The sequence below is a fragment of the Podarcis tiliguerta genome, assembly GCF_965153285.1.
Source record: "Podarcis tiliguerta genome assembly, chromosome: 1".
In the NCBI taxonomy this organism is placed as follows: Eukaryota; Metazoa; Chordata; class Lepidosauria; order Squamata; family Lacertidae; genus Podarcis; species Podarcis tiliguerta.
The window spans coordinates 4242603-4270393 of record NC_139534.1 but is presented as its reverse complement, the minus strand read 5'-3'; the positions used below and the strand labels follow the sequence as shown (position 1 = coordinate 4270393).

Below are 27791 nucleotides of genomic sequence, written 5' to 3'. Positions count from 1 at the left end.
GAAGAGTATCAATTTATTCAAACTACTGTTAAAGTGATTTAGTTTAATTAATTCAACAAAATTGATGAACTTGATCCTGTGAAACCAGCTTTCCAAAGTCTGATAGTCATTTAACAAGAGTCTTAGATACCACATTGTTTTTAATGCAATGGATGGGATTGATCAAGTGATACCTGTTTCTCAGTGTCAGGTTTAAAGTCTCTTAGCCGAAGTCTTAAATCATCATGTTTAGTAATCTGGAGTAGATTTCTTTGCTTGAATAGAAGTTGGATGACCACACCAAAACGGCCTTCCACCAAATGTGATGCTGGAAATTCGACAAGGAGCTTCTTAACTACTGCTCATTATGTAGGAGAGTGACCAGAAATTTCCTTCTGTAACCAAATCTCACTGTAAAATTTCTTAAACTTTTGCTTCAGCTCAAATTACGTTAGTTTTTTCTTCACTACCTAGGTTCCACAGTACAGTCGTACCTTGGAAGCCGAACAGAATCCGTTCTGGAAGTCCATTCAACTTCCACAACGTTCAACTTCCAAGGCAGGGCTTCCGATTGGTTGCAGGAACTTCCTGCAGCCAATCGGAAGCCCCGCCGGACGTTCAGCTTCCAAAAGAACATTCACAAACCAGAACACTCACTTCCAGGTTGCAGCGTTCGGGAGCCAAAACATTCAACTGCTAGTCAACCAAGGTACAACTGTATCTGAAAATGGATTTATCATCCGATCTGAAATTTAAATCACAGCAAGGAATGTGCTTTGCTCTGGCCTCTAGCCTGGTCAGTCATACATAAGTGATCAGTGCATTCAGAGGGGCTCACCTCCAGAGCTCACCTGCTTGACCCTTAGTGCCCCCATAGGTAACATCACCTTTCCCCAGAGGGCAGTACTGCCCACTTTGGGAATCACACTGGTATAACAAGTTGTTTTGTTGTCTCTGCTTTTGTTTTTAAATCTATGACATTTTAATTTCTTGAATTCTTGATCAAACTCTGCCAGAACACAGCTTTGATTCTTCGTTGCCTGATGAAGTATCTGAACTGAGTGAGCATTTATGTGAAAGTATTTTTGAAAACCCAAACCTGGTGTTTGAAAATGAAGAGAGGATTCATAAAATTTGTCATTGTTTGCATATTGCTGTGGAAAGGCTTCTAGAGCTGGTTGCTGAATCAACTAAACAGGTAAACTTATATTAATGTTTACTTAATTTTAAACTGTAATCATATATATTAATAGTGTGATGTTGAGCATTGCTGAGCATCTGTATCTTCTAATATATTCAGTAGAAAGAAAGGAATGGGCACCAGCTCCCCAATCAGTAATTGCTTTCATGTCTGGAAATGAATATTGTCACACCGTGAATAGAGATAGCACTTTACTGAGCAAAAACAGGATGAGTTTTTATTACCAATGTGCTTACAATCCTCCAAATATATTGGGAACAGGGAAGGGGGACACAGCCGTATGGAGAGATGAATGTGTGCAAGGTCACATCCGCACCATAGCACTGTTGCACCACTTTAGCAGTCATGGATAATCCTGGGAGTTGTAGTTTATGGGTGCTGGGAACTGTAGCTCTGTGAGGTCAGCACCCTTAACAAGAGTGGTTTGATAGTGTTTTAAACTGCATGTGGATGGAGTAAAGCCCATTGAATTCACTAGACGTCTTAATAAGTAGACATGTCAGAGATTTAAAATAGCGTGAAGGGGAAAGCCTTCAAACAACATATGGCTTTCTTCTAAATACCAGCTTTTATTCCCAACCGTATGATCAGATGAAGTACAACCCCGCCCCCCAAAAAAGTGCTATACTTCACTGTTCAGAATAGTGATTGAAAAGTTATGTCAGAGGATTTTGGTAGCCTAAGGATAAGGTAAGGATAGGATAAGGATAAGATAGCTTCTTAACACAAACAGTGATTTGTTGTATGGTTACTTAGTTAGCAAAGCCTATAATAAATAATCATATAAGAAGTCTAAATTATTAGAAATACAGCTTAGCCTTTTATTTAGTGTCTTAAACATTTAATTTTTTGAAGCTGGAGGAAACTCAAAAAACTAATATTCACTATGAAGAGGAATTAAAGCGTAGGAACTGGGAAGCATCTCAGGTGGTTCACGAACGCCAAAAGCTAATGGAATGTCTTAATGAAGAAAGTGAGGCAAAGAATAATCTGGTACTGGAACTTCACAAAGCAAGAGGTATGGAAATAAAAACCGAAATTTCTTGTGTGGTACTAAAACTTTGCAGGGATCTAAAGCAGTTCTAAATGGTGGTTTGCACAGGTAATTTTCTCCTGTGCCTGAGCAGCCTGTTCAGCATATGAGCATGACCACAATTGCGTGGTGAAACAAAAGTCTACATATAGACACAGTGACACACTAGTTAGCATGGCACCCTTTTTCCAGTTGCCATAATTGTTTCCGTTGAGGTTGTATATGTGTATAGTTCGGTCTCTGCTACTATCTTTCTGTCTACCATCTTCTCTGAAAGAATGTCACATAGATATAGAACAAAAAACGCACACAGACTGCAATCCTATGCATACTTGACTGGGATTACATCTCATTTAATATACTGGAACTTGTTTTCTAGAAAACATGTAATAGATTGTATTTACCCAAATATAAGCCACACTTTTTTTTCCAAATTCCGACTGTGGAAGTTAAAGTGCAGCTTATATTCACAACCTTACGAATCGGCGGCGGGATGGAGAACAGCGGGCGTTGAGGCTCGCCGAGCTGCCTCTTCGACAGAGATGAGTGGAGCGCTATGCATTTTGCACGTACGGGCCGCTCCCCTCTTGCGTTCGCTTTGGGCGGCGGGCAGCTCACAGCGCCGCCCCTCCTGGCCCTGCACGCCGTAACAAGGACATCCCATTGGGCATGGATTGCAAGCTGGAGGCACATCACATAGTCAGCATCTTGCTGTGCAAGATGTACAGTGTGTGGGGCCAGTGCAGCGTCGTCAAGCTGCACAGGAACCTCCTGGTGTCGCTCGTCTTGCGCAGCACCTGGCAGGTCTACCTGAGCGAGTGATCTCATGGTCAGTGGTATCAAAGGCCGCTGAGAGTTCCAGCAGAACTAGGAAACAGCTTTCGCTTTTGTCCCTAGCCTGCCAGAGATCATCGACCCATGCAACCAAGGCAATTTCAGTCCCTGAAGCCTGAATCCCAATTGGAAGGGATCCAAATGGTCTGCATCCTCTAGGCGTGCCTGGAGTTGTTGAGCGACCACCTGCTCAGTCACCTTGCCCAAGAATGGAAGATTTGAGACTGGGCAATAGTTGGCCATACTGGCCGGTCTGAAGATGTTTTTTTAAGAAGAGGTTTAATAACTGCCACTTTCAGCAGGTCAGGGAAGGCTCCCTCACAGAGGGAAGGACAAAGATGAGTGGTTAGAGGGAGAAGACTGGGAGGAGGAGGTGCTGGAAGCTGAAGAGGCAACAGGGCTCAGTGAGCTGAGTGAATCGGTGACAGAGAAAAGTCCAGAATCGGAAACTGAAGCAGGAGTGTGGGAGGAGGGAGGCCAAGAAGCAAAGATGAGTCAGGCTGGTGAAGAGTCACACATGTCTCCCTCTGCTGCTGCAACAAGCTTCCCTCCCCCACCTCCCAGAACCAGAAGAGGCATGAAAAGGGTGGAGGAGAGGTTGGCTGCATGCAGCCACAGGATTTGATTGCTTGGAAAAAGCCCTGGAAAGGAGGGAATTTGGACAGTGGTGGGGAGGCAGGGACTTTTGGTCTCGGCAACTGATTCATGGGGTAAGACTTATGGGGATGAGCCACTGTTCTTATTAGGCCTGACACTCAGTGAAGTTTGTGAAGATCATGGTTTTGCTAATAAAGAGTTAGCTCCAACTTTGAATGGTGTGATTTACTGCCAGCTAGCTATGTCACTTTACTTGGAAATTATTTTTATTGGAGTATCTGTAAATCTATAAGTCATGACAACTTAAATAGCATATATTTTGCTTACATTATTTAGAGTTTGGGGGAGTGGGGACAAAGCCAATAAAAAATTATTACATACTAATTTGGCATACCTGAAGAGCTATTTACATAAATTTGGCTAGGTTCACATGTCACATATAACCATAGTTTAAAACAAACTGGTTTAATGTGAATTAGCAGCATGTTGGTTGATGGTGTTCAAAAGTTCCGTGACGCTCCTCCCACACTCCTGCTACTGCCACTGCACAAACAACAGAAGCCAGAGTGTGGCTTATTGTGTCCAAAGGTGATTCTTCATTTCTCCCAAACAAACCCTGAGCGGTAGCCAAGCTCTGTTCTTATACAGAGTTAGCTTAATATTGTATAAACGAAATATATCGGGAAAGTTAATCAGCTGTGTTTGGGAAAATTAGGGTTTATTTTCTCTGTTCTTTAACATCTTATTCTTTGTATAGCAAGTTTTCAATGAAAATAGATGTGTAACTGTTAATCTATTTTGGTATATTTATATATTCTTTGCAATGTTGGTATAGTTATACTTAGGTACTCCTACCTTGCACAAATGTCATCAGTTCCTGATCATTATGCTTTCATACAATGTTTGGATTTCAGGCCTCATTGAAGGCTATTTAACAGAAAGACATGTCTTGGAAGAAGCCTTGAAACTGAAAGAGGAGTCTGAGTGCCATCTTGTTGCAGAACTGGAGAACTTGAAAGCAAAGCTCCAAGAGTTAACTCAGGAACATGCAAGATCTCTTGAGGAGCAGAAGCTGCTAATAAGTCAAAAGAAAGCGTTGGCTGCAAATGTAGGGGAGAGAGAAGATGGTAAGGAATACTGATATATTAAAATATTAAACACACACAAATCCTGAATTGCTAAAATGTTTGAAAATTTTGCTAGGTGGAAAATTTCCACTGACTTAAAACATTTTAAAAGGGATTGCAGTTTTTAAGTATGTAAAGCAAAAGTTGGTATTATTTATTTAAGAAATTTATATCCTGTTTTCACCTTCTGCCTCAAAGCAGCTTACAGCCAAAAGCACAGAAAAAAATGCAATAGGTAACAGATTTCTGTTGGGTTAAAACACAGGGCAAGCACAAGACAAGGTGAGGTCATCTATATGATAAGCAGAAAACTAAGATCCAGAGGCCTTGGTAAATAAGTGTGTTTTTTTCCTGGTGCCAGGCATGCTTCCTTGGCGAAAGCATTCCCTAAACGGAGAGCCACCACTGAGAAGGTGCAGTTTTGTGTTACCACCCTTTGCATGTCCTTTGGAGGGCCTCAGGTGAAGAATACAGAGTGGAGTGAGGCAGTTCTTGGTATTGTGGCCCTGAGATGCAAACGGGTTTATGGGTTAAAACCCACACTTTGAATAGGGCCCCGAAACTAATTGTTAGCCAGTGCAGCCATGCCAGAATCAGTTTTACGTGATGCTCAGTAATGCTACTGAATTATACATCAGCTGCAGTTTCTGAACAGTCTTCAAAGTCAGCCCCCCATATAACACATTGCAGTAATCTAATCCAGTGGTTTCCAGAGCATAGACAATCAAAGGTAACGGTATAGCTAAGCCACCAAATGAAGCTGATGGAAAACAGGTCGCACCACTGAGGCCAATTGAACCTTGATGGATCCAGAACATACCCCCAGTCTGCACACCTTCAGAGGGAGTGTAATTCTATCTGGAACAGGCCATGTCCCACCCATCCAGTATAGGGAACCACCCACCCATAGTGTTGTATTCTTCTAGTTTAAGCTTCAGTTTATTAGTTCTCATCCAGTCCATTAGTGGGTCAGACATTGGTTTTGTACATCCACTGCCACACCTGCAGATGCAAGGGAGAAAAAGAACTGTGAGTCATAAGCATATTACTGACAATGCATACCAAAACCACTCAGCAGTTTCATGTAGGTGTTAAACAGCATGGGGCAGAAAACCAAAGCACAGAAGGCCTATTGGGCCAAGCAAAACTCCATAAGCACCACCCTCTGACGCTGGTCACCTAAGTAGGACTGGAATCAGCACAAAGCATTGCCCCCATTTTCAATTCAGATAGCCCCTCAGAAGAATACCATAGTTAATGCTATTTTAAGCTTCTGAGAGACCAAGGACCAACAGAGACACCCTTCTCTTCTGACAAAGGTCATCTTACAGGCCAAGACAACTTCTGCACTTTTGTTCTAGCTTGGCATGGGCAGGGCTGTTGTTGTTGTTTAGTCGTTTAGTTGTGTCTGACTCTTTGTGACCTCATGGACCAGAGCACGCCAGGCACTCCTGTCTTCCACTGCCTCCCGCAGTTTGAGGTCAAACTCATGGGCAGGACTGAGGAGGGAGCTAAAGCAAGGAGAGTTCCAACGAATAAGATCAGTCATATTTGTCTGACTTGAATGAATCTCAAGATGCAACTCACCACATGGATGTATTCTGATGCCAGCCAAGAAGTTCCAATATGATAAATGATCAGTGTTCCTTTTTAATTTTAAAATAATGTGTGATATTCATATCTTTGGTAATGTTATTTTTTATGTATTAGTTTTACTCAAGGAAATCGAACATCTAGCAAAAGCAAAGTTAGAACTGCAATGTCAAGTAGAAAAGGACTGTTCCACCTTGAATTCTCAAATGAAAATCTTGGAGATGGAACTTGAAGAACAACTAAACAAAAATCAAAAGATAACAGCCATGTCGTTAGAGGTTACTGACCTGAGGCAACAGATTCAAGCCCTTGAAAGACAGCTTAAAAACCAGCGAGATTTCATGGATGTAAGAAACCAATGCATTCTTTGCAATCTGTGGACAAAATAGCACTAAATCTTTCAGTTAAAAGTCTCAGTAGCCTTAAAAAACGGTTCTTGTAAATTCTAAGATCTGGAAACACAAGTCTTATTTTCTTGACAGAAACAAGCTGTGGAACGGGAACATGAACGTGATGAATTTCAGGAAGAAATTCATAAACTTGAAATGCAGTTAAAAGTGACAAGAAAATCCCAAACTTCTGAGCAGTCCAGAGTGTATGAGGTAGGTAAAACATACATTCTTCAAGAATGGATCATCTGAACTAGGGCAACTTCGAAAAAGTTGATTATTTTTCAGTATCACATTGATCAGCCCAACCCAGAAAAAGTATTACAATCTTAAGACCCCGCCAAGCTGGCAGCTAGCTTGTTTCAATGTACTGCGTCAATGTATCCTAGACAACATCCTGTGTACATCCCATAATAAATCTCCAAACCACTTTCCCTGCAGCTATAGCAACACTGCTTAATGCATCCACACCACAGTCATGCATGGACTGAGCCAATCCAGACATAGCAGGAAAGAGCCTCCATGGCGTCACCACACTATATCCCACACACATCTCACTAGACACAAGGGCATAATATCTTGGACGTCAGCCGCCCACTGCGGCACAGAGACCAAGAGCCCAGCAACAGAGAGCTTTCTGGAATCCCAGCATGATGGATTTTGAATCCCCATAGGCTACTAATGACACACAGATTGTTAATGAACACTTTGCTAACTTCACCATTTAAAGGGAAGGAATGGTGGTGGTATAGCAAATTATCACCATAGCTCTCTTGGAAGGAGATCTTCACAGTAAACACAAAGGTCTCGCCCGCCAAGGATTCAAGGCCACCGAAGTGTGCAGCCGGGTCCATCTGAGGGGCGGGCAACAAGGGAAACTAACTTACACAGTTAGTCCATACATTCTTTGCTCATCATACTGTTTTTCAGTATTGGCAAGGAGTTACTGGGGCAATTCTTAGTTTATTATTATTTATTAAATTTCTGTACTACCCTTCAACTGAGGATCACAGGGGAGTTTACAATATTAAATCATAAGAATGCATACAATAGTAACAAACCAAAATAAGGACATACACCTGGTTTAAAAAGCCATAGGTTGTTTAATTAACCAAAGGCCTGGAAGAAGAGGAATGTTTTTGCCTGACGCCTAAATATATGTAATGAAGGCAGCAAGCGAGCCTCTCTGGGGAGAGCATTCTACAAGTATGCAGCCATTGCAGAAAAAGCCCGTTCTCACGTTGATTCCCTCTGGACTTCTCATAGAAGGGGCACAGAAAGACAGGCTTCAGATGACGATCACAGGGTCCAACTCGCTTCATATGAGGAGAGGTGGTTCTTGTGGTATTGCGGTCCTGAGCCATTTAAGGCTTTATCGTTCAAAACCAGCACTTTGAATTGGGCTCAGAAAATAATTGACAGCCAGTGCAGTCAGGGCAGGATCGGTGTGATATGCTCAAACCATCTTGCTCCATTGAGCAACCTGGCTGCTGAATTCTGCACTACCTGAAGTTTCCAAACCATCTTCAGAGGCAGCATTGTGTAGAGGTTACCAGAGCATAGACAACAGAAGTTAGGCTATCCCTGTCCAGATAGGAGCTTTGAAGCAAATTATGATGATTTACATAAATGTGTTTGGGGTGTATTAACTATTAGATTAACTCGCTTATTTGTCAAACAGCATGAAATCTTTTTGTTTGTCCATTCTTATAGGTAGAGACTCTCCACAATGAAATAAAAGAGAAAACAGAGGATTATAATACGCTTTTCTTAGATAAAGAGCAGATACAGAAAAACCTTGCTGTTCAAAAAGAAGAAATAGAAAAGCTGGAATCACGAGTCAGAGAACTGGAGTTTATGAACAGGGAAGAAGCAAAGAATGTCAATAAACTCACGCAAGAGCTGGAAAAAATGAAGAAAAAGGAAGAGGAACTAAAACAAGTAAATTTATGAAATTACTCTCTTTAACGGAAAGAAGAATTTAGGCATTACATAGGAGTGATAGCTGGCATTTTTGTGTTGTGAGTTTCTAATGGTGTGGGATTTTGTAGTCGTAAAGACACTAGGGCATTCTGCACCAAGAAGTATGTTTTCTCTAAAGAAAGATTTGGCTATACTGGGATGCACCTTCTATGTCCTCTCTGTGTCTTTTTTCTGCCTCTGGGCTGAGCAGTCTCAGGTCTGATCTGCTTGGTTGGTTTAATCCTGTTCAAGTGAAGTTTGAAGGCCCGGTTGAAGAAGATGAAATAAATACAGCCACCAATCTCTGCTCTTGGCCTTGGCTCTTAGGTGCCCATAAGAAACCTGTCTTAGCCTCTTGCCAGAATGCTAAGAAGATGGAGGAGGGTGAGTGGTGTCTTGGTCACAGCACCATGACTATAGCTGAGGCCTGAGGGATGGTTCAGCCTGCAGTGCGAGTTCTAAACCTTTCACTGCTCATTCACAGGTTGTGTGACTGAACCCTTTCCTGTTTTTCCCACAGTGATTTACCTTCTTGTGTATGGCCTCCCTCCTTTAGCCCAGTGGCCATTTGTAGAATCTAACTGCTCGAAGAGATGTGCTGAGGTGGTAGGAATTGTCACCATGGATCTCTGGGGGGTCAACTTTTCAGATGGCACTGCATTCTAAGGCTGTGGCAACTGTGGTTGCTCCACGCATGGCCCTCTCTGTCCTACCTTAAATCTCATTCTCAACTTTCTTTGCTGTCTGTGGAGATTGTGAAAATGTCCTGTCTATCTTCATTTGTTCCCACTGCTGGGTTTGCTGCTGCCTCTGCTGGCCTCTTCACTGATTCAGCCTGGGGCTGAATTTTCAGGCTGTCCCTGCATACAGGCTATCTACTTCTACCAGTGTCTGATCTAGAAAGGTATGGCAGTCTGGATTGATCCTGGCTAACTCCCAAGAATGTGATTTTTACCTGTGTTGTGATTGATTGACAAGTAAAAAAAATTCCTTCTAGAAGCTGATGATTCATTTTCTTAACCATTGTTAATTCTCTTGTAAAGGATTATTTGATCTTCTGAAGGCTTACTGTGCTGTTTGCCACCTCCTCTATTTCTGATCTTTTTCTCCTTTCATGAGACCTTGTTGTTGTTGTTGTTTAGTCGTTTAGTCGTGTGCGACTGTTCGTCACCCCATGGACCAGAGCATGCCAGGCACTCCTGTCTTCCACTGCCTCCCGCAGTTTGGTCAGACTCATGTTTGTTGCTTCGAGAACACTGTCCAACCATCTCGTCCTCTGTCGTCCCCTTCTCCTTGTGCCCTCCATCTTTCCCAACATCAGGGTCTTTTCAAGGGAGTCTTCTCTTCTCATGAGGTGGCCAAAGTATTGGAGCCTCAACTTCATGATCTGTCCTTCCAGTGAGCACTCAGGGCTGATTTCCTTAAGAATGGATGCGTTTGATCTTCTTGCAGTCCATGGGACTCTCAAGAGTCTCCTCCAGCACCATAACTCAAAAGCATCAATTCTTTAGCGATCAGCCTTCTTTATGGTCCAGCTCTCACTTCCATACATTCATGGGACCTATTTCTCCCCAAAAGGGCATGTTGTATCCAAAGGTCATACAAGCAGAAGGGGGCCTGTGTGACAATATTTCCCTATTACTCCCCAAAAGGGCATGTTGTATCCAAAGGTCATACAAGCAGAAGGGGGCCTGTGTGACAATATTTTCCTATTACTCCCCAAAAGGGCATGTTGTATCCAAAGGTCATACAAACAGAAGGGGGCCTGTGTGACAATATTTCCCTATTACTATAGCCCCCTGAAAGGCCTATCTGAAGGCTGTGTATCTCCATCTGTGCAGAATTGAGCTGGTGGCCCACTGCAATAGGGAGACGTTTAATGTTTGATGTTCTATTATGCTTTTATATTTGTTGGAAGCCACCCAGAGCGCCTGGCGTAACCCAGTCAGATGGGCAGTACTAAAAGCAACTTACATTTTGGTCAGCCAAAAGTTTCCAGCCTTGGCCTTGCTTTGCTCTCTGCCACAGTGACTTTTCAAAGCCACGGCTGTGCCTGTACAGCGGTGCCTAGCCCCTAATACCTGCTTCTTGCTAAATAGCAGAGGTGCACTGAAGTCCTACCCTGCTTTACACTAGTAAAGGAGACTGTCTCTCTGTCCTCCGTAGTCCTAGAGGCGGTGGCGGTGGCAGCTTTGCTCTGGCTTCTGGAAGAAATGGCTTTCATGGGAAGAGGTCTTGATACTTGCCTTCCTTTGATTTAACATCAAATAAACCATGGATGAATTGGAACATTAGTAACGTTTTTTGTTTCAGGCCAGTGATATAAATGGAGATTGCAGAACAGCAAAGACAGCCTGTGGTAAAATCAAACGATAAAAAACTAATCTCGCCATTGATTTATAATAGACTTTGGCACATGTTAGCAATCAAAATAGTCTGAAGGTACTATTACTTACATATATGATTTTTGTCTTTATATTTACAGGATAAAGAAGCATTACAGCAGCAACAGTATGATAATTTAATTCAGATTTCTACACTGCAATCCAAATTGGATGAAATCAGGCACAGAGTACCTAGGGAAGACAGCTTGGATCATACACTAATGGAACAATCGAAAACACAAGAGGAACTTTTATCAAAAAATAGAAATGTAAGTTGCAATGAGAATAATAAAAGGGCCAATTGATTTTTAAAAATCCTGATCCTCATATTGACTGTTTCCGGGTTGAAACTATAGCAGAAGTTCAAAAACCTATTTTAAGAATGTAGGTTATAAATGAATAGTTACCTCTACTGATCCCCCCCCCCCTTTAACCTTTGTGGTATTTGAAATCTTACAGTGTTTTTGAATGAAAGCTGCAGGATAGCTATCAGGCTCGGGAAATTCTATCCCCTGGGGGCAGCTCGAAGCAGGAAAAAACAAAGAGAATTCTTAGTAATGAGTTTATTCAAAGATCATGGTGAGAGACAAAGAAATCCAGTCAGTCTCCCATGATGACATTGTTCCAACTGAACTCCTCCCTTCCTAGCAACAGCACTTCCCCTTATGGTGGCTGCTAAGGGCTAATTGCTCTTGCACCCTCAATGAACGAAGAGTTTTAGGAGAAGGGGGGTTAAATACTCTCCAGTGATAACGTGTCAGTTGGCTCCCCTGGCTCTGGCTCTCCCCTCTCTTCTCCCAACACCCCCCCCCCCAACTTTTCTGTTCATCTCTCTTTGTGCTGTGACCTTTGTCAAACCACTGCTGTAATTCAGTACTCCCTTCCTCTGCTCTAGGAGCGTCAGGAGAAGGGGGGTGATCTCCACCATTCCTCCTCCCTTTCAGTGCAGTCCCTGACAATAGCACTTGCTAGCTTCATTGAATTCCCAGTTCAATGCTGTGAATTTGATACGATTACTGCGGGTGCTGGAAAATGGTTGTATAGTTGCAACAGGCTCCTTGGGCGATTTTGTGTTGAATATAAATTCCTCTCAAATTCTTGGCATTTTTATGCTCTCCAGTAATACATAATGGCTATTCATCTGATCCTCACCTACCCCCACATTATTTATATCTGTGTAGTTTATTCTCCCATTATTTTCCATGTTACTGCAAAGTATGTGGGGCTCTAATGAATTCCTATAGTGAACCAATCTTTTTATACTGAAGATACCAACAGACTTACGAAGACCCTGCTCTAGCCTTATTGGCAGATGATGCATTATATGTTGTTCAGTTCTCTTCTAGATCCCTGGTAGCCACTTCCTTTGTTCTCCACTCTCTTTAGTTTCACCGTTGAGAGACAGATGTGCTTTCTTGTTCCAATTTGGTCATTGAGCCATGTGTTGGGGGCAAACTATTTGGTGATGAAGCTGTGAAGGATGTCCTATCCTAGTATAATCTAAGCCAAAAATAAGTATGCCTATTAAAAAGCAAAACAGAGTTCCTTTCATCCTTCGCAGTCCTTTTGGGTTCCTAGGCCTTGTGGTAGGGAGAGTTTTGGTCCAACATCCCTCCTGAAATTGGTCATGAGATGGAGGACAAGGGCAACAGCAGTCTGCTTCTAGATTTGCTTCTTTCATGCACTTCACCTTATCTGAGGTTCCCCCTCACATATGTTTCCTGTCTCCCATTTTCAAGAATCCAGTAAAGAAGGCTGGTGTGAAGCAAGCAACCCAGCAGTTCCAGGACATTGAAGCAGTGGAGCTAGTTCCACTCAGGGATCTCTGTTCTGGCATTCTTTACTGTGCCCAAGAAAGATGGCTATCTCTGGGTGGTATTGGATCTCAAGCATATCAACTTGTTCATTTGTTACCAATCAAAATCATTTAGTTCTTAAGATCAGCCATCATAATAATATCATGTGATTACATATAACCATTTTAAGTGTCTTTCCTTATTAAGACTGGTTAATTTCCCTATTCATTAAATGTCTCCCAATATCCTCTTTCATCTGTCTATGTAATGCAAGATTAATGATAATTGCTGTACCTTTCCAATTCTCTCTTCATGCATACAGTGGCCACCATAGAGTCTAACAGTTTATTCTTTTCAGCGTTCTGGAATGGGCATTTACTATGTGCAATACTAGTTATGTACTGTAAAAAAAGTAGACAGGCCCAGGCCTATTCAGTTTAGCTAGGCCGTAGGCTCAAAGGAAATGGAATCATTAGTGATAAAGTTTTATGAAATTATTATATTTCCATCACAGGTACTTGAAATTGAAGACTTGAAGTCTGTTATAGAGCATCTTCATGATGACAAGGAACAATTGCTAAAGGATAAAACAGAAGAAATAGAGCAGCTGTACAAAGTAATTGAGAAGCTTCAAAATGAATTGACTCTTCATGAAATTCGTGATAGCCCAGACAATTTTAATAATGTTGCGCTAGTAGAGCAGGAGGAGAACCTTCATAATAAATTGAAGACAGGATCACCACATCATCTGGAGAGCAGAGATGAGGATGACAGCTGTCTGTTACTTAATTCCAGCCAGAAACAGATTCTAGAACAACTAGAAAGTCTTTTGGCAGACAGAGAAACCTGGCAACAGCTGCTTGAAGAAAAAGAATGTCAGTTTCAAGCAGAGATAAAAAACCTAGAACAAAATGCTCAAGAGTCCTCTAGACAGCACTTCACTGAGCTAGCCGCTTTACAGCTACAGTATAAAGAATTACAGGAAGAACATAAGTTCCTGAACATGTGCTTAACTCAAAAAGAAAGTGACATGGCTGTGACTGCTTCTTGCATTCAGGAACTTAAAGATAAGCTGCGAGACAGCGAAATAAAGCTTACAGAGACAGAAAAACAGTTCCAAGCAGTGTCAGAGCAGAAAATAGAGCTGGTAGTTGAAGTAGAGAACATACGAAGAAAGGTGGTGCTGCTTGAAAATGAACGACATGTCTTGGCACAAACGCTGCATGACAAAGAGGCCACTTATCAGAGGGAGATTAGTGAACTTCAAACTGCTGCTGCAGAGCTCAAATCTCAGATTGAGAAAATGACAGAAGAACTGGAAACAGTGAGATCTGAGAAAGATTTTTTTCACTCACAGTTGAAATCCTACAGGGAAAAGGTTCAAGATAATGATAATAAGAAACTTAAACTTGATGAGCTGGTGCCAGAACCCGTTCCCTACGTCTCATCTGAAGAAATTGAGGAAGAGGGAGAAGAGAGAGAACCAAATAACAAGCCCTCAGGATCAGTGGAATTTTCTTACAGAGATGAAATGGTATGTGCCAACCATCATAATATAAATACCCAAATAATGGTTTAAATTAATAATCAGGATATTAAAATGAGTCTGGTTAAGAGATGTCCAGATGTGTCATCGTCAATAAATTCTTGGTTTTCTCCAGATAATCAATTTTAAGTTGTCGAGCAGGACCTCCTGGTCTCTTAACTGACCACACAAGCCAGGGTACATTGGAGTCCAAGCTGCAGCAGGCTGTTCCCGTCTTCCTAACTAGGTCTTTAGTGAGCAGTAATAACTCAGGCTGAGCCCACCACCCAAGAGGGAGAAATAGTGGAAATTAGATGGGAGAACCTTCTGCAAACCTGGGGAAAATAGAAAGATACCATTGGAGATACTCTACTTGCCTGTGTGTGCAAAAACAAAGTGGGATAGCAAGGTACTGATTAGCAGGGGCGTATTGTGTGCCGCTGCCACCTGGCGTGCATGGGCTGGGGGCAGAGGGAATTCACCCCACCGGTCCAGCCCTTGCCGCCAACACTGCTCTTTCAGGGTGCACTCATGCTGCCCAGAAATGTAAGCAGTTAACATTCAGAGCCTGTTTTCAATAAGTAAGCAGGGAGGAAGGCAGCAACACAAGAATGGTCCTTTTCTGCAGTGGCTCTTCTCCAGGGCTTTGAATAATTAAACAATCTATGGCCTTTTTAACGGGGCGGGGGGCTATTGTTTTTGTTTGTTATTATGGTATATATTTTTTGTGGTTTTATATTGGAAACCACCCTGTGATAGTTGGATGAAGGGCAAATAATTAAATATATAATAATAATAGTCTGGACTAAAGCTAATGCAGAAGGAACAGATGAGCAAAGCTGCAAAGAGGCTCACTTTGGAGTGCTATTGCCAGTACCTAAATGCTAGGGAAGTGTTCACTGATGGGATGTGTGTTGGGAGGTATGCAGCTCTCCTGCAAACATTTTAAACCCACTTAGAGCATGCCCCCCAGTAGATGAAAAGGATGGACTTTTATTAGCAGCAAAAATGTTTGCAAGAAACACCTTCCTTCTGTTCTGTCTCAGCCTTAAGTTTCAGTGGTTTCATGTTATGGCGGGTTACTAAATGTTTGTGTTTCTTTGCAGGAAAAATATATTACTGTGACTAATCTGAAGTCTTCCAGTAAAAATCTTAATATTCAGGATACACATCTTCAAGGAATGGTTCTGGTTCATGGAGCAGAAATAACAAATACTGTTAAAGAACATCAAAATCCACAACCAGTTTTTCAACAAATGTTGCAACTTAATCATGTTTTTCAAAGCACACAATTCAGTCAAAAGATATCAGAAAACTTTGAAAGCAGGGTCATAGATAAGACTTCATGGGACTCACCTGAGATGATGCGAAAACAGAATAACAGCATGGAGCTCCAAATAAGTCTTCCTTTAACACCCTTTTCAGAAGTTGATGGCATGCACAGCAGAAGCTCTGCAAGCCTGTGCTCAGATTCCTCAGTCCTACAGGGAGACATCACAGGGTTGTTGGAGTACCCAATTTCCTATTCTAATGGCAGTGATGAAACGGCAGCATATCTCCTTCAGTCTCAACATTCCAGTCTCCACATTGCAGCCTCGGCAATCCCAGAAGCAACTGACTACAATGGTGCGCAAGAAAATATTTCAGTAAGTGATTATTCTGTAAACACACATTATTTTATTGCTGAGTCATGTGCCTTCAGCCGTTCCCATGGAAACAAAAGGAGTAAAGAATAATAGGTACTGTGTCATAGTAGCCAGATTTGATCATTTCATCATGAACTCCAGGCAGTAAAGTAAAGGTAATTATGGTCAACGTTGCAGTGCCCTTTAATAATCAGTTGTATGTAAGTGACTAGCTTTTTGAAAAGTAAATGTGGTTGCTTTGAAGTGAGCAATGGATTGGACTTATTCTTAGAGAGCTCTAACCCACTGTGAGAAATATTTTAGTATCGTATTTTAACATAAGACCACTTTTTTCAGTCCTTAATGTAATGGTGGCAGTTCAGAGGTCTCATCTAGATCCTCCAAGATCCTACCAAATCCTGGTGACCAAAGAGAAAAACTGAAGTAGACACAATGCAGGGGTAGGCAGAGTGCAGCGCCCTGAGGAGGACGCAAAACAACTCCCTCCAATCATCAGATTGAGCGTTTGAGCAGAGAAGGGGTGATAACTTCTTCTTTGGCGATCACTTGTAGCTGAGTAAGATTGTCTTCCATGAACATGGTCTTAACAATGAGTCCATAAGTGACTGTGGAAGCCAATTCTGGATCCCCACGTCCTTCCACAATGGGGGCATAGGTTTCTGGGTGGGAGTTGATCATGGTGAGGGGTTTCCAAACGTGCCTTCCTCTTAGCGCACTTCTCCCTTTCATCCTGAGTTCGAGTATCTTCAAAGTCCATGACATCTTAGTAAGGCTGTTCTCCAATTGGAGCGCTCGCAGGCAAGTGTTTCCCAATTGTTGGTGTTTATACTACATTTTTTAAGATTTGCCTTGAGAGAGTCTTTAAACCTCTTTTATTGGCCACCAGCTTTACGTTTTCCATTTTTAAGTTTGGAATAGAGTAGTTGCTTTGAAAGACGATAATCTGGCACCCACACAACATGACCAGTCTAACGAAGTTGATGTTGAAGAATCATTGCTTCGACACTGGTGATATTTGCTTCTTCCAGTAGACTGGCATTAGTTCACCTGTCTTCCCAAGTGATATGTAAAAAATTTCCAGAGACACGGTTAATGGAATCGTTCGAGGAGTTGGAGATGGCATTTATAAGTGGTTCAAGTTTAACAAGCATACAGTAAGGTATAGCTTTGTAAACAAGCATTTTGGTTTCCCTGTGAATGTCCCAGTCCTTAAACACTTTGCACTTCTCCTGAAAGCTGCACTTGCAGAGCTCAGGCAATGCTGGATGTCAGCATCAGTATCGGCCCTTGTGGAAATATAACTTCACAGGTAGGAGAAGTAATTGACACTTTCCAACATTACACCATTGAGTTAGATTTGTGGCACTGCAGAGGGGTTCTTTTGTGCTTGTTGGCATAGCACACCTTCCTCGACTGATCTGTACTGTCTGCTATGTGTCTGTGTTTGTGTGTGCGCACACATGTTGAGTGTGTGTGTGAGAGAGTGTGTGTGGCACCGCCCACTTTTGGCCACCACTTACGTATGGCCCCTGGGTGGATGCACCACTTGAACCAAAAATGGACCAGCCACACCTTTATTGAGTGTTGTAGTGGAGAGAGCATGTGAGTCACAAGAGCATCCTTGACAGAGCAAACCAGCACTTCATTTGGTCCAGCTTTCCGTTTTCCACAGTGACCAAACCAGTGGGAGCTCAAAAACAGAGCTGGAGTCAAGGCCCTCCCCTGCTCTCAAGCAAAAAAAGAAAATAAAAGAGTGAATAGCATTTGCTTTGATCGGAATCCATTCACTGGTTGGGTATGATCTCCTCCAGTGATGAGGCAGGAGAGCATAGAATTCTGGGAGGCAGCTGTGTCTGCTCTGCTTTTTCTCTCCTGCCTGATGAAGGAGTCCGCAGAGCCTTTTCTCCTCCAAGTCTCCTATGAGCAGTCATACCTTTCTGAAAGGTTCCCTCCTGGAGGAGTAGAGGAGCAGGAAGGCGTGGAAATAAAACATTTCACTGCTGCTTGCTAAATCTCTTCCTTGCTCTAAGGCAGGCATCCCCTCCAGCTGTTTTGGAACTACGATTCCCATCATCCCTGACCACTGGTCCTGTTAGCTAGGGATGATGGGAGTTGCAGTCCCAAAACAGCTGGAGGGCTGAGTTTGGGGATGCCTGCTCTAAGGGGTTGAGTGACCAAGGAAGCCAAGGATATATTAGTGATTTAAAACTAAGCATGACTTGGGAAAGGAAACTTGCTCTCAGCATTTTCCCACAAGGAAAGGCCAGTGATTCTCTCCCATCTGTTAAGAGCCCCGGAGTGCTCAGGGATGCTGGAGAAACTTACTGACCTAGTATTTCCTTATGATGCGGGCCCATTTCTCCCCTAAACAGACTTGTCTAGCATCATATTTTTCCCCTCTCTGCTATGTTGTTCACTGTCAAGCATAGATACAATAAACACTAAGAAAAGGAGGCTTATTTTCCTATGCTAGGACTGCAGAACCTGCATAATCAAACACAGGAGAAGTTGGGCAGGGAATGTTCTTTGTTCTTTTGCTCTTGTTATTTTTGTTTTTGGCCATGTGGACAAGGGTGCTATATAGTTCTGTATATTCTGCATATTTTTGTGCTTGTTATGAAACTTAATAAAAATTATATTTAAAAAGGAATGTTTCCAGTTCCCCACCACATTGAAGGCAGGGCTCTGCACTATTACCCTTCCCTAGACTTCTGAGCGGCTGGGCTTCTTCTGATCAGGAGGGTATCATTTGCAAATCCATGGTGACCAAACATACTTTCAAATTGATTTATTCTGCAATTAATATCAAATTCAGTAACTTTTTTTGTATGTGGTGTATATTCAAGTGTGCGTATGGCCTCCTATACATACGTGGGGCTCCTTTTAGTGGAAAACTCAGTGTGATAGGATTTGTTGTGCCTGGTTTGTCATCTGGTAGTGAAACAGTGAAAAAAATGAAAGCTGTGTTTTGGTGGGCACCAGAATGGGGGCAAACCTGTTCCCTCAGCACTGATGCTGAGATCACCTATCTCAGTCGTGTCCTTGAAGGGGCTGTGGGTTTGTTTAAACATCAGTGCTTTCCTTCAAAATACTAAATAGTGTGGGATTTGTTCATTCCTGAGTGCTGGTAATATTTTTAAAATATAAGCTGCAATTTATATTTATGATTCAGTATTCATAACTAATATAATAGATGCACAAAATGTATTGTGAGGTGTAACCCTAAAAGAATTAGCACACTTTTCTGTGTATTAGATGAGGGTTTTTTTTTACTGTAAAAGAATGTTAAAAATGATTTATGGGGACTGGCAATTGGTTGTCAGCTGCGATTGGGTGGGAGAATGGAGTCTGCTGCATGTGTTGCTGTGGATTGGCTGATGCTGCTGCAGTCGGGCGTGCAAATGCCGGCTGCTGTTGGCTTGCCGGCAGACACTGTTGCTTCTTCTGCATGTGTGTTTTGTAGCGTTTGTCAGTCAGGTGAGTGTTTTTCGGCATTCCCCCTCCAAAATACGTCAATAACTGTAAGCATCCCACCCCCGAAAAAGCTCAGCAACTGGGCCATCTCCCCCCATTGTCTAAAATTGTAGCCCCCAAAAATAGGGTCGTGTTATACCGGGGGGGGGGGGGCGTGTTATACACGGAAAAATAAGGTACTGTTATTCATTCCTGTGGAAAACATAAAGTAGAATATGTACGTCCATTGTTGCTGTAGGAGTCTTGTTAATGAAGCTAGGACTTCATTGTATTTTTGTATATTCATTTCTAAATAGGTTAGAGATGCTGAAGGCTTCACTCTGTTGCAATCCAAGCTGCAAGATGATCTAAAATCAACGATGTCCAGACGTGAGGGTGCAAGCACTGAGTATGGCAGCAGTGAGTTAATGAATTCATGCTATAAATGATTTCAGTGGGCATGCTCCAATGTGGCTTAGCTCCTGGGATTTACCTTGGGTCACTTGGAGAGCATGTCTTAGGCATGCAGACTCCCCCAACAGGTAGAGATTAACTACTAAATTGGGGGTATCCTGTACTTATTTCCGCAGAAGAATACCCTGGTCCCATGAAATAGAGCCACTCTCAAGCCTTGTCACTTGGAGGCTAAGTGATTTTGAACAAATTTTAGTCTTAGAAACTGAAACAATAAAAAAGCGCTAAAATTATAGCTTGAGCAATGAAAGCCAGCTGACCAATAACCTATGGAACTTTTTTCTGTAATATAAAATCTTTGAACTTGTCCTACTAAACTGGCCTCCTGCCAACCTAGCAGTTCGAAAGCACAAAAATGAAAGTAAATAAATAGGTAACACTCCGGTGGGAAGGTAAACGGTGTTTCCTTTCGCTCCTCTGGTTCGCTAGAAGTGGCTTAGTCATGCTGGCCACATGACCCGGAAGCTCTACGCCGGCTCCCTCGGCCAATAAAGCGAGATGAGCGCCGCAACCCCAGAGTCGTTCGTGACTGGACCTAACAATCAGGGGTCCCTTTACCTTTACTAAAGGTGGGAAAAGTCATTATTAGGTTGAAGAACTCATCAGGAGCATTATTTACCATTATTTCTTTAAGCTAAGTAGAGTTTGTATTCAGTGGTACCTTGGTTCAAGAACAGCTTAGTTTATGAACAGCTTGGATTACGAACGCTGCAAACCCGGAAGTAGGTGTTTTGGTTTGTGTACTTTGCCTTGGAAGCAGAACATGTTCTGCTTCCTGTTGAGTGTGTTCCATTTGTAAATTGAGTCCCCCGCTGCTATGGGAAAGCACACCTTGGCTTAAGAATGCTTTGGTTTAAGAATGGACTTCCGGAACGGATTAAGTTCATAAACCAAGGTACCACTTGCACTTTATCTTTTGTCCTGTTCTCTTCACCCATAGTATTCATGAAGATCCTGGTAGCCCTAGTTGCACTGATCAGATATGTGAGAATGAGCATCTACCCATAGTCTTGAACCCTTTGTATCTAGTACTCTTCTCCCCCCCCATCACCTCCTGTACACAGCCAGGACAATCCAGACTCTATGGCACCACAGGTTCATCGTCATGAAGAGCATTCTGATGCCTTGATGGTTTCTACTTTACCCAGCAGAAGTCCTCAGTGCACTGTTGAACAAGGTCTCTGGATTGGTAAAGTGCAGTACACAGCCTGGTATCTTACCTTAATAAGATGATAGGGTGTGCCAAATGTATCTAGCCATTCTTCTGGGAATGGTGATAAGTCAATGCTAGGCTAGATGATGTTACAGTTAGGTGGATTTGTAGCTGGTTGATGACCAAACCCTAGTCATATGAACGCTCTTGCTATTTTGTTTTTCAGATACTAGTTCAGATTTAGTTCTTCAGCTTAATCAGGAAGATCCAGAAACTATTTTACACCAAGATAGCAAGATCATGACTTATCTGCAGTGCTTTGGAATTGTTCCAGATATCACGGAACCAGCAAGAAAAGAAAGAGAAGTGTTTTCACAACAGTTGAAGGTAATGTGGGTAAGCAAATTGTTGGGCAACTTGAAGCTCATCCAGACTTCCTTTTGTGGGGTCTTTCAGGCTTTAAAGCTCAATGTCTGAGCAATGGGTTTTTTTTGTCCCAGCACTCTTCTTGGGGAACTCTGCGTTTTATCGCTGAATCATAGCAAACAGCAATTGGGTTTTCCACAGATTGCCATTTGCTCCACTTTAGCAGCAAAATGTGGGTTTTCTTGGGGAAAGCCAGAGACAAAAACAACTACTAAGACATAGAGCTTTAAAGCACAGACCTTTGCCTGGAAAGCCCAGCACAAAAGGAAGTCTGGATGAGATTGTACTATATGTGAACCACAATTTTAAATTCAAATAACAATATTTAAAATACTGTATGACATATTCCTTGGTTGATTTGAATAAATGACGGAAAAGGTCTCCTTTTTCCTGGCAGACTAGCCCTACAGTCACTGCTGGGCAACCCCTGAAGGGGAAGCTCTATGATTCATTTGAATGCTTCTCCTTCCTTCTTTCTCAGCATCTTATCGGTTCTGGTTTTCCTGACAGCTCATTCAGAAGTCCTTCTCTCCTCTATGTAACATGCTAGCTTTCTGCTGAAATTTTTCCTTTCCAAAATTCTTTTTCAGAACTTCAGCTTCTTTCTCTCATTTCTTCCTCCCTCCCTCCCTCCCTCCCTCCCTCCCTCCCTCCCTCCCGTGTGTGTGTGTGTGTACACACACACAAGCTATAAAGAGAGAGGAAAATATTTTGTTCATTTTGTTCTCTGTGTTTGGATGCTTCTCAAGATATCATTGCAAAACTTGGCACAAGGGTTGCTGGGGTGGGGAATTTTGTTGATATTTGAATGCTGGCCACCATTTTGAATTAGCTATTTTGAATCAAGCATGTTTTACTCTTCCAGTTAGAGAGAAAAGAGGCACAGTGCTAAGCCCCGCTCTCTCTGGTGCACGTCCATTCGATTCTCTTCACCTCTTCACAAGTTGGAGTGCTAAATTTGGAAACAGAGTTCCAGTAAAACAGGAATTTGTGAGATTCCATGCTTTAGCAAAATTTGTCTTCCAAAGAGATATTGAAGTAGTTGAAATATCCCATTACTAATAACTCTTCCTTGCATGAAAAATCTGTTATTTGTTTCAGAAAAGCATCATCCACATCCTCTCCTTATTTTGGTGGTCTTTGCTAGACGGTGACTGTCATGTTATACTTCTTTCTCCTGTTTAGTTTTGCCCAGATGCTCTCTACAGTAGTAGCTGTATTGGATTTCTGTGCAGCTCTTTGGTTTTTAGGCCTATAATGCTACTCTGCCTCACTTTCTTTTGCATTTATACCTTTGGATCAAGCTGTGTCCTTCATTTGCTACATTCCAGTCATGAAGATCATCCCATCAAGTCTCTATCAAGTCATATTTACTTTTCTGTTACAGATTTTCATGGATTTATTTCCTACATTCTCTATGTTAGTGTGTAATCAAAAGCTACATATGGTCCTAGAAAACCAACAGTGATTCACGAAGGTGCCTTGCCGAAATGTTGGTGGGACTGTTCTCTATCCGCTACCTACCTACACATGTGGTAGGATGGATGTGCTAAGATCCATCTTGGATAATTCGTCTACTAAATCCAGTTGATCATGTATTGGACTCTGTGTTTCTTACGTAATATTTGCCGGTTGCACTATGGATTTTGTTTCCTTTGAAGAACTTTGCTGCAGTGTCTATATTACTTTCAAACTGCAGAACAGTTTCAAGTGGTAAATGTCTTGAGGACTGTGGGCTACCTGTTATCATCAGCTTGACGTATTTTGCTTCCTTCTCAGAATGTGTTGAAGATGGTATCTGAAGAGAGCTACAAAATACTGGTTTTGTCAGAAAAATCTCTGCCTCATAATGATAAAAAAAATGTACAGAAATCTCCATCGAAGGAGGGGTGGCAAAAAGAGAGTCTAGCCTTGCTTGATACAGTTCAGTCACTGAAGGATTACTTCAACAAAGTACCAGATAAAGAAGACAAGGTATACAGATATCTTTATAATTTTACTTGAGTTAGAGACCATTAACAACAGCTGCAACTACAGTCATACCTTGGTTTTCAAACAGCTTAGTTCTCAAACATTTTGGCTCCCGAACGACGCAAACCTGGAAGTGAGTGTTCCTGCTTGCAAACTCTTTTGGGAAGCTGATGGGGCTTCCGATTGGCTGCAGGAGCTTCCTGCAGCCAATCAGAAGCCGCACTTTGGTTTCCAAATGTTTTGGAAGTCGAATGGACTTCCGGAATGAATTCTGTTTGACTTGGTGATTTCTAAAAAGCTGAGCACTTGCATCCCAGTCAATTCAGAAGTCTGGCAAAGGAAAATTCTGTAGAGACGGATGGGGACAACTAGTCCTTCTAAGGCAAACAGTTCTAGTGCAATTCCTCCTAAGGTGAATTGGATCATAAAATTAGCATTTCCACATTGGGGCAGATATGGGCACTTCCATTTATGGCTTGCTAGGAATATATATGGTATGTCAAGGGATGCTGGCATGTTATCTGTTCTGTCCATTTACCTAATGAGGCAGGGGATGCAAGAGTGCTATGGTTTGATTAGGTACCTGTGGATTAGTGGAAGGTCTTTCATTTCTGCAGAGAAACCATGAAAAGAGCAGCAGCACCAAAAATATAGATTGGTGTTCCTTTGTGGTAGGTGGATTTGATTTAAATCAGGTGTTTAACTTAAATTGATTATTTGAAAGGGCCAATTTTATATTATTTAAATCAAATTTCCCATTGATACTTTATATATTTCTTAAACAATAGTGCAAATTTGACAACTAAACCTTATAATTTTAGCCAAATAAAATATTATTTACACTCTGAAAAAGAGTTATTTGTCACACAGTATACATTTTGCATACTTTTTTACCTAGAGAGGGAATGTCTTTAAAATATTTGAATACAGAGTTTAAGTCTAATAATTCCAGAACGCTGAACACTGGACAATTTTTTCTTCTTTCCTGTTTTACATCATTCTGCTTTGCTCTATCTTAGACCAGCCTCACCCTAACACACACGCAAAAAGAAGCAAAATGAAATGTCTTACAGTTACAGGGAAGAAAAGTGTCCTTTGTTTTCATTAGGTGAAAGTGAAATGCTAATGTCTGATAGGTAAAATATGTATAAACATATTTGAGAAATCATCAGATTGGTTCTTCATAGAAAAACCTTTTTCAGCTTAATGTATGTGATAGATGTATTGATTCAGTTTAGAGTTAATTGTGGGACTAACAGGTTTTTATTATGACTATTTAATATTAATAGTTATTTGCTTTTTTCTCTTTCTCATGTATTTATTTTTGCTTAGATCAGTTTGTTTTTTATTGTAATGTATTATGAAAATATCAAAACTTTTAAAATAAGTTTTCCAATCTTGTAGAAAATGGGAATTGTGATTTATTGTTGATTATCCATCCTGTCTTGTAGGAAAATACACCTGCTTTTTTTGACTGGAGAGGAGACCTACTTCAAGCAGTCCAGTGTGTATTGGAAAAGGAGCGAAACATGTTACAAAGCTACTTACAGACACATTTTTGCAATCCTGGCTCTGGAGACGAAGGATCATTAATAGAAAAGCTGGAACATATAGTGGAACAACAAGTATGAGAATTTTCCAGTGGTTTACTATGTAATATTCGCCTTCTGAAATCGAGACAAGAAATGCATCCTGTTAGATATTATTATTATTATTACCACCACCACTCTGGGTGGCTCCCAACAAACTATTAAAAACACAATAAAACATCAACCATTTAAAACTTCCCTGAACAGGGCTGTCTTCAGATGTCTTCTAAAGTCAAATAGTAGTTTATCTGTTTGACATCTGATAGGAGAGGCACCTCTACAGAGAAGGCCCTCTGCCTGGTTCCCTGTAGCTCCATGTCTTGCAGTGAGGGAACCTTCAGAAGTACCCCGGAGCTGGACCCTAGTGTCTGGGCTGGACGATGGAGGTGGAGGCGCTCCTTCAGGGCTATAACCAACATTTTGAATTGTGCTTGGAAATGTAGTGGGAGCCAGTGTAGCTCCTTTAGCACTAGTGTTATATGGTCCTGGCGGCTGCTCCCAATCACCAGTCTAGCTGCTGCCTACTGGATTAGTTGTAGTTTCCGAGTAACCTTCAAAGGTCGCTCCATGTAGAGCACATTGCAGTAGACCAATTTGAAGATAACCAGAGCATATACCACCCTGGCAAGATAGTGTGCAGGCAGGTAGGGTTGCAGCTGGCATACCAGATGGAACTGGCAGACAGATGTCCTGGACACAGAACTAACCTGTGCCTCCATGTAGAGATGTGAGTCCAAAATGACCCCCAGGCTGCACACCTGGTCCTTTAAGTGCACAGTTCAGGACCAGGGAGTCCCCCACTCCTGCCTAGCCCCTGTCCCCCAGAAACAGTACTTCAACTTCAATCCATTAACTGCCACCCATGATTTTGTGATCAGATGATCATCTGTTACGAGGAATCCCTTTAAATCCAAGACACTCCTTCTAGCCCCCTCAGCTGCACGTGGGATTCCTGAAGAGAAACTCCCTAGTGCAGCTGACCCCAGCTAAGGAGGCTTGCAGAGATAGATCCCTGTGCTAAAAATCAGCTGGTTGTAAGGGCGTCAGTGCATCATGCAAAGGGTTTTGCAGCTGCCACCAATCAGTTCATCACCTTTTGGCCCAGCTACCTGCCCCGTACTTAACATCATATATGTTATCAGGTGTAGGGCAGGTGGGCCTAGCTGGCCAATTTGACCACCAAAATGGGGAGACTTGGCAAGCTTAATTAGGCCCACAAGCCAGGGGTTCCCCACTCCTGATTCAAATTATTTCACCCAGCACTTTACCTCAAAACGTTCTTAGAATAGCTTACAAAACTGTTAGTCTCTGCCCTTGGGCAGACGAAAAGGCATGGCACATAAGGAAAAGGGAAGGTGAGGAAGGAAGAAAAAAGCAAGCATCCATTATTATTTATTATTATTTATTATTATTATTTATTATTATTTAATGATTGAATTTATATACCGCCCTATAGCTGGAGGTCTCAGGGTGGTTCACAGAAAAGTTCAACATAAAAACCACAATATATATAATCAAAATAAAAACAACGTGATAACCCCCTCTCAAAGAAGCACATTTTAAAAGGGCATAGAATGTCGATCAGATCAACCAAAGGCCTGGTTAAAATGGAACGTTTTTGTCTGGCGCCTAAATGTGTATAATGAAGGCGCCAGGTGAACTTCCCTGGGGAGAGCATTCCACAGATGAGGAGCCCCTGCAGAAAAGGGCCATTATTGTGTTGTCATCCTGCGGACTTCTCGTGGAAGCGGCACCTGAAAAAGGGCCCCAGAAGATGATTTCAGGGTCTTTCATATGGAAAGAGGCGGTCCTTGAGATATTGTGGTCCTGAGCCATTTAAGGCTTTATAGGTCAAAACCAGCACTTTGAATTGGGCCTGGAAACTAATTGACAGCCAGTGCAGTCAGACCAGGATCAGTGTAATATGCTCAAACCATCTTGCTCTGGGGAGCAACCTGACTGCTGAATTCTGCTCTAGCTGAAGTTTTCAAACCGTTTTCAGAGGCTATATGTATAATGCATTTCCATAATCAAACGTTGAGTTTACCAGAGCATAGACAACAGAAGTTAGACTATCCCTGTCCACACAGGGGTGCAGCCGGGCCACCAGATGAAGCCGATGGAAGGCACTCCACGCCACCGAGGCCACCTGAGCCTCAGGTGACAGCAAAGGATCCAGTAGTTAGGCTATCCTTTTAAGGTACAGTAACCAGCCTAATATAACAACCTAGGTTGGAAATTGGTTATGTAGTTTAAAGGATTGGATGTAAGAATTTACATCCTCAAAGAAACTGAAATAAGTTATTTAATATGTAACGTGGACTTATTTTCATTTCAGGAACAACAGCAAAAGCTAGTTCTGGAGCATCTTCTTTCTTCAGATAGGAACAGCTTGCTTACTGAAATACAGGACCTCGAAGCAGAGTTGCGACTGATGCATCTTCAAAGCCAGGAGAAGCTGCAACAGCTCCAAGAAACACTTATAAATACAGAGAATCATCAGAGTAAACAAGAACATCAACTTCGAAGGCAGGGTAGTACCTTATGGAAGTTTACAGAATGTTACTTACTTTTTACCATTCCTTCATTTGACTGAGAAACAGGATGCAAGGAGTTATATCTTTAATCTTTATTTTGCAAACACTTTTATCATGTAATA

At 42.0% G+C, this 27791-nt stretch overlaps 1 protein-coding gene across 2 annotated transcripts in view; it reads left to right on the top strand.

The window, feature by feature from the left end:
- PCNT (pericentrin) overlaps positions 1 to 27791 on the top strand; it is a 77904-nt gene that overhangs the window by 33386 nt on the left and 16727 nt on the right. For both annotated transcript variants that reach the window (XR_014502312.1, XM_083400359.1), the window contains exons 17-30: positions 996 to 1177; positions 2036 to 2198; positions 4559 to 4771; positions 6482 to 6711; positions 6847 to 6970; positions 8471 to 8694; positions 11201 to 11368; positions 13410 to 14429; positions 15527 to 16066; positions 19837 to 19939; positions 21373 to 21533; positions 23352 to 23546; positions 24995 to 25168; positions 27471 to 27666. Coding sequence is in view for 1 of the 2 variants with exons in the window: in XM_083400359.1 (XP_083256485.1) it covers positions 996 to 1177; positions 2036 to 2198; positions 4559 to 4771; positions 6482 to 6711; positions 6847 to 6970; positions 8471 to 8694; positions 11201 to 11368; positions 13410 to 14429; positions 15527 to 16066; positions 19837 to 19939; positions 21373 to 21533; positions 23352 to 23546; positions 24995 to 25168; positions 27471 to 27666 (3693 nt within the window). In the remaining variant the exon portion in view is untranslated. The remainder of the gene's footprint in view (positions 1 to 995; positions 1178 to 2035; positions 2199 to 4558; positions 4772 to 6481; positions 6712 to 6846; positions 6971 to 8470; positions 8695 to 11200; positions 11369 to 13409; positions 14430 to 15526; positions 16067 to 19836; positions 19940 to 21372; positions 21534 to 23351; positions 23547 to 24994; positions 25169 to 27470; positions 27667 to 27791) is intronic.